At 37.2% G+C, this 6,048-nt stretch overlaps 1 protein-coding gene across 2 annotated transcripts; it reads left to right on the forward strand.

Moving 5' to 3' along the window:
• The first annotated feature begins 388 nt into the window (after nt 1-388).
• gcm2 (glial cells missing transcription factor 2) lies at nt 389-5,835 on the forward strand. Of its 2 annotated transcripts, XM_060862135.1 has the most exons (6): nt 389-906; nt 1,026-1,133; nt 1,406-1,658; nt 2,808-2,920; nt 3,527-3,652; nt 4,542-5,835. In XM_060862135.1, exons 2-6 carry the CDS (start codon nt 1,038-1,040, stop codon nt 5,442-5,444), a joined length of 1,491 nt encoding a protein of 496 aa, XP_060718118.1. In that variant the 5' UTR covers nt 389-906; nt 1,026-1,037; the 3' UTR covers nt 5,445-5,835. The 2 variants fall into 2 exon arrangements, with proteins under 2 accessions (XP_060718118.1, XP_060718117.1); XM_060862134.1 differs by having other exon boundaries at nt 390-1,133.
• The last annotated feature ends 213 nt before the right edge of the window (nt 5,836-6,048 follow it).

The following is a 6,048-nucleotide window of genomic DNA, read 5'->3' on the forward strand; positions in this document are numbered from 1 at the left end:
AAATTCGCCCTCCACACATCCAAATAAACAACCTATTAAAAAGATTATGTAAAAAATGAAGTGTATTCTTTTGCTATTTAAAAGATATAATAATAATAATAATAATAATAATAATAATAATAAGAAGAAGAAGAAGAAGAAGAAGAAGAAGAAGAAGAAGAAGAAGAAGAATAGCTAAATGAGTACATTTGGTGGTCACTATTTCAGGTGTATGTATATAAGTGCTGTAAAAGACGCGCATGCTGCTGGGACTGAAATTGCGCGACTGTTTACTGTATGCGCTGTGTTTTGTTTGACCGGTCCTTGTTGTTTTGTGTCAGCACTGCACAATGACTTTTCGTTTACATATAACAACTAATTACCTCCACCACATCACATCTCGCCTGGGAACTCTCGACTGTCCCCTTACTAGCATTTTTTGCTGACACTCAGAGGCTAAAGGACTGTCAACTGTAACGTCTGGTGTTGTTTTATTTCTTTGTTTTGTTTTATTCTTTTCCTAAAAACCGCAAGAGTCCGGATACATTTTAGGACGTTGACGATAATGGGCTTATGCAGCTAGTCTTTATAATGTCTTTACATGTCAAATCTAATTGCGTCTGCATATTCTGAGCGCTTTCTGATCCCCTTTGCTTAATCCGTGCACTGATTGTACGCTCTTGAATGATTTAAAGCACGTCATTAGTGTAGGTCAGTGGTACAGATCAGGTAAAACTAAAGCAGCCTACACCGAGTTAGTCTTGAGGAGAGCTGATGTGGAGCAGTGTTTCGGCCCTGCCTCCCTCTTTTACATACAGTACACACAGCAGTCCTACCTGAGATTATTATCCACCTCCTGTCTCCTGCACAACACCTGTGAGGGAAAGGCGAGACGTGGATTTACGCGATGAACTAAGACAATATTTAGTACTTATGAATTTCAAATTTCTAATTTCTAACATATATTATTATTGTCATATATATTTAAAAGACTTGAAATTTTTTTGCGCTGATTAGCGTTGATGCATTTCTGGCTGAATTCATAGAGGTATCGCATCATGTCAAAATCGTCAGATCAGTTTGACAACTCAGACTGCGTGTGTTCGTTCGGAATGAAGCTGACGTGGGACATTAACGACCCTAAACTTCCACAGGTATTGTTTTTTATTCAATTAAAGCTATACACTCGTCAATTTGTTTTTAGAGATTAGCACAACTATTATTATTAGTCCACGAATATTAAGAATTTTATTTTTGGGCAGGTTTTATAATAGTTTGTCTTAACTAGTTGATTTGGTTGGTCGGTTAATGGTTTAACTGGTTTAACTTATGGCCAACGCTGTAGTTTCTACTGGTTACTCGGTCACGAATTGTAGGCGAATATTTGTTGAGGGGTGAAACAACCAATTTTTAATTGTGTTCACAGGACACAAAGCAGTATGATGCATTTCAGGAGTGGACAGATGGTTATGTTCGATACATATACAGTGCGGAAGACAAAAACGCACAGCGCCATTTGAGCGGCTGGGCCATGCGCAACACCAACAACCACAACTGTCAAATCTTGAAAAAATCCTGCTTGGGCGTCGTGGTTTGCTCAAGAAACTGCACACTGTCAGACGGCACCAAACTCCAACTGCGGCCTGCCATTTGTGATAAAGCCCGACAGAAGCAGCAAAGTAAGTATGTCCATCACAGATTTTTAGTTTATTTAGTAATTTGTTTTAAAATATTATTTTTTAATTCTCGTGGTAAAATTCAGAATCTGAAGTTGCCATCTAAAATGGTACAGTGACTGATTGCTTATAGTCTCCTAAAGATATCTCATCCTCTTGTAGTGACCTGTCGTCGATGAAATGGTTTCGGTTTTCGGCAAAGAATGCCTTTGTAAAAGCATTGTGACGCATGAGTTCTCCCTAAACCTGTCTGCTATCGGTCTGGGTTTTACAGCATAACCCTTTCTTGCTTTTCTCACAATTGAACATGAACATGTGACCACTAAAGTTCCTTTTTTGATTCTTGCATTTTAAATTTTGCAAACTTGCCTTTTAGATTATGGCAAGTTCTTATGACCCCGGATTCTGTGTTCACGGTGTCCACTGGGACTCTGCTGATCTTAAATATGTGTCTATGTTTTTCTTTGGATTAAAAATAATGATGTTTAAATACACTGCCGTCTATTATTTAGTGATTATGCGTCTGCCCTATTCTATCCAAAGGCACCAACAATTGCCCAGCGAACGGTCATTCCATAGGGGTGGAAATTCAAGGTCATTTTGAATGTAGTTGAACATCATCCGAAGCTTGTTTTGTCCCACAATCATTGTACAATAACAAGTACTATTAGAAGGGAATAGATGGAGTCAGCAACAAAGGTCCCTAATGTTGTCACCAGTTTCAGTTGGAACTACTTTTCACTGTGATTTTGTAAATCTCCACAGACCAACTCACTTTCAGCTGTTTGCCTGAGCTAACGATAAAAAAAAACATTTTGATCCGTTTAATTATTGTTAGATTTCATTCCGCATAAAAACAGGACAAAAAAGTGAAAACAGAAATGTGTACGCATGAAGCTATTATTCTGATTAAATGTAGGATTTGTTTACTTCCGCGTTATCAAACATCTTGACATGTTTCTACATATTTTATAATCCAGTTCTACATATTACCAAATGTTTCTTTTTAGCTATTTATTTATTCTATTTCGATTTATTGAATCGATTTTATTAATTTATTTATTTATTATGTGTTTTTATTATTATTATTATTATTATTATTATTATTATTATTATTGTTTTTTTTTTTTTTTTTTTTTTTTACAAATGCAGAAAAACTTTGTCCCAACTGCAGCGCGGCTCTAGAGCTGGTTCCGTGTCGTGGACATAGCGGTTATCCGGTCACCAATTTCTGGAGAGTGGACGGCAAAGCCATATTTTTCCAGGTGTGTGTTGCTGGAAAATATCAGTGCTGAACTTATGTTTAATAGGTCTATGGAAAGGTACGACATCTTTCTAATACCCATTTAGAAAGGTTGTTGTATGATTTATAAACAAAAATCTAAAAGTTACTTAAATTGACTTAAATTGATAGTAAAAATAATTTGTCAAAAATGTTTAGATCAATTTTAAATGAATCGTTTAAAAAGCATGTATTTTTTAAGAAGCTACTTGGTGCTCCGGTGGCAGGATACCGCGCTCTCACCGCCGTTATCCAGGGAACTAACCCACATCCACTGAGGGGTTAAATCTAGTGTCGTCCCAATGGAGTAATACCTGTGATAAAAAGACAAAAGTGGCGACCCCAAACAGGGAGGGCAAGGACAACAACAACAACAACAACAACAACAACTTATATATTTGTTAAGCGCTAAAGTTTAATGGTTTCTTTGTAGTTTGGCTAAGTAGTTATGAAACTGACATCATTAAAATACAGATTTATATCAGCCACAGTGCTGATCACGTTTATAATTTATTGGTAAACAACTGTGCTAGAATTCTGAATTGTGGTCATAATTCTTAATCAGATGGATACTGGAAATGTTTTCTAGGCTAAAGGCGTTCATGACCATCCGCGACCTGAGAGTAAGTCGGAAACCGAGGCGAGAAGAAGCGCAGTGAAAAGAAGGATGGCTTCCCCTCACTTCTCGCAGAAAAGGAGACTTGTGGAACCAGAGGTAACACACACATACACACATTGTTATTATTACTGGGTTAAACCTGATTAAAACTTGTGTATATACATGGGTCTAGGACAATGTTTTTAAAATTAATCTCAGATTTAACATGAATACATGTTATACACTCCAAATGTCACGTGTCCAGCTCTTTACTGTAGTCTATAGCTTAAAAAGTGGACCAAATCCTCCACATTTAGATCTAATACATGAATTAATCAAAAGTCAGAGGAAGCTGAATGAAATTTGAAGGTCTCTTCTGTTTTTGCAGTGTCATGCAATAATGCCACCATCAACAAGTTTCATTACACAAATATTTATACTAAACACACACTTTACATGCTGGCTGTGTAATGCTGAATTGGTAGCTGAGGGGGGGAATGTAAATATAATTTGTTGAGAAAAGCACCATTTGAATATTTTTAAGAATAAAAAATGATATCAGCATGTTGTCAAGATTATGCTTAGGAGCATGAAAAGGACAGAACCAATCACCACATATAACATGGTTTTGTAACATGTAGCTTTGTTTAATACATTTCAATGGTGTTTAAAAATTAGTCATACCCTAATTAAAATTACATTATTGGTTATCTTAAAATATTTATACTGACCTCCTAACATAGCTATTTAAAATATACATTTCCCAAAATACCCCCTTAGGTTAATAAACTACATTCAGTGGGGATATCTTCTTAAAGCTTTCCTCGTATTAGGCCTAATATTGTTACTACTGACATTCTTTCAAAAATATTTTAATCAGATAATTAGGTAACTGAATTGTCTTTGTGCACTTATTAATCATTATTTCCTGGTTTATATACAAAAAAACGAAAATATTTGTATGAAGAGACTTTGGCCAAATAAACACTGTTCTTTTTTCTCTCAGCCTGGCCGCTACCATGATATGCCCTTCCCCAACATCCACCAGCTCACCATGGAGACCCCTGATCGTTTCAGCATCATTGCTGAATCCAATTTCCCCATCCAGACGCAGCACTACACACCATTCCAAAACACGGAGCCTTACAAGTTCCCCTATGATACACATGCTCCAGCAGCCATGGCTGATGCTGCAAGCCCTCTGCAAAAACCTTCTAACCACCGCCTGTACATGGCAAGACCCCCATGTGGATATGACTTTGCAGTGCCAGGCTACCTCAGTTCTACACCCTATCCCACAGCACTCTATAAGGACCCTGCCAGCCCTCACAGTGAGGCTGAACTCAATAAAAGTTGTTCTGGCCTGAGTGGGATGCCTCACACAACCAGCTCACTCCCAAACCATGAGCGTTCTTATCCAGATGCCACCAACAAGCACCATAGCTGGAAGCAGATCCTGGGCAAAGGGCCATATGGAGAGAGAGGGGAATACCCACAGCTTTCTGCAAACACCAACCATTATTACAACACTGAATACCCATGCAGGTACACAGGACCCACTCCAACTACTCCAACAGCCCTTCAGACCATCATAACCACCACCACTAAAGTGTCCTACCAGCCCTGTCCTAAACCATCTGTGGTAAAATACGGTGAGAGTATCTATGACATGAAGGGTCTGTCAAACTGTAACTCTCTCATAGAGGAGACCTCCCCCAACTCCTACTCTGACCTGAAGATCCCAGAGGATTCAAGTGTCATAAAAACAGCTCTGTCCTACCAGGATTCAGTCCCCACAAAAATTGAAAGAACTGAGAACTTTGAAGGCTACCGTTACAGCAGCTACAGCTCCAACGGCTGCCCCGAGAGACTGGCACATCCATACAGGTATGAAGGTGGAGAGTACTGATCTACTGCTTCAGGGCTAATTATCAGGAGACAAGAAGAGGAGAAAAAAAGACTAAATTGCTGATGATTTTTGAGTAAGCCAAATAATATCTGCTTAAAATGACCATAATACATTTGTTCAGTGTACATATGCATAGCTATTTATAAATAGTATTCAAACTTTTAGCTGAAAATATATTTGTGTAGTTACCTCATTTGATCAAATGTGCAACACAAAACATTTCATTATACTGCTGATTTAGCCAGAACAATGGATTATGTTAAATGTTGAATAAAAATTTATTTTGTATGTTGGTAAATTATGAGTAGAGGTCTACTGAAATCAAATGTTTTTGATGTTATAAAAAGTCAAAATTGAACTCAAAATAAATGTGACACCAAGTTGTTCAGAATGGATAGTCAGTATTTTATGTGACCTATAGTTAAGGTAATAAGTAAAAGTAAACAATTTTAAATAGAGTATAAGTATGAGTTAACTGAAAAATAACTTCCATATCCAAAAATGCAACATTTGTAAATAAAGTAAGCTAAAATCTTAAAAAGCTTGAGGGCTCATAGATGAAAAACAAAAAAATGCACCACTCAGATCTGTGTTTATTCAGCAT

Source organism: Tachysurus vachellii, chromosome 25, assembly GCF_030014155.1.
Source record: "Tachysurus vachellii isolate PV-2020 chromosome 25, HZAU_Pvac_v1, whole genome shotgun sequence".
NCBI lineage: Eukaryota > Metazoa > Chordata > Actinopteri > Siluriformes > Bagridae > Tachysurus > Tachysurus vachellii.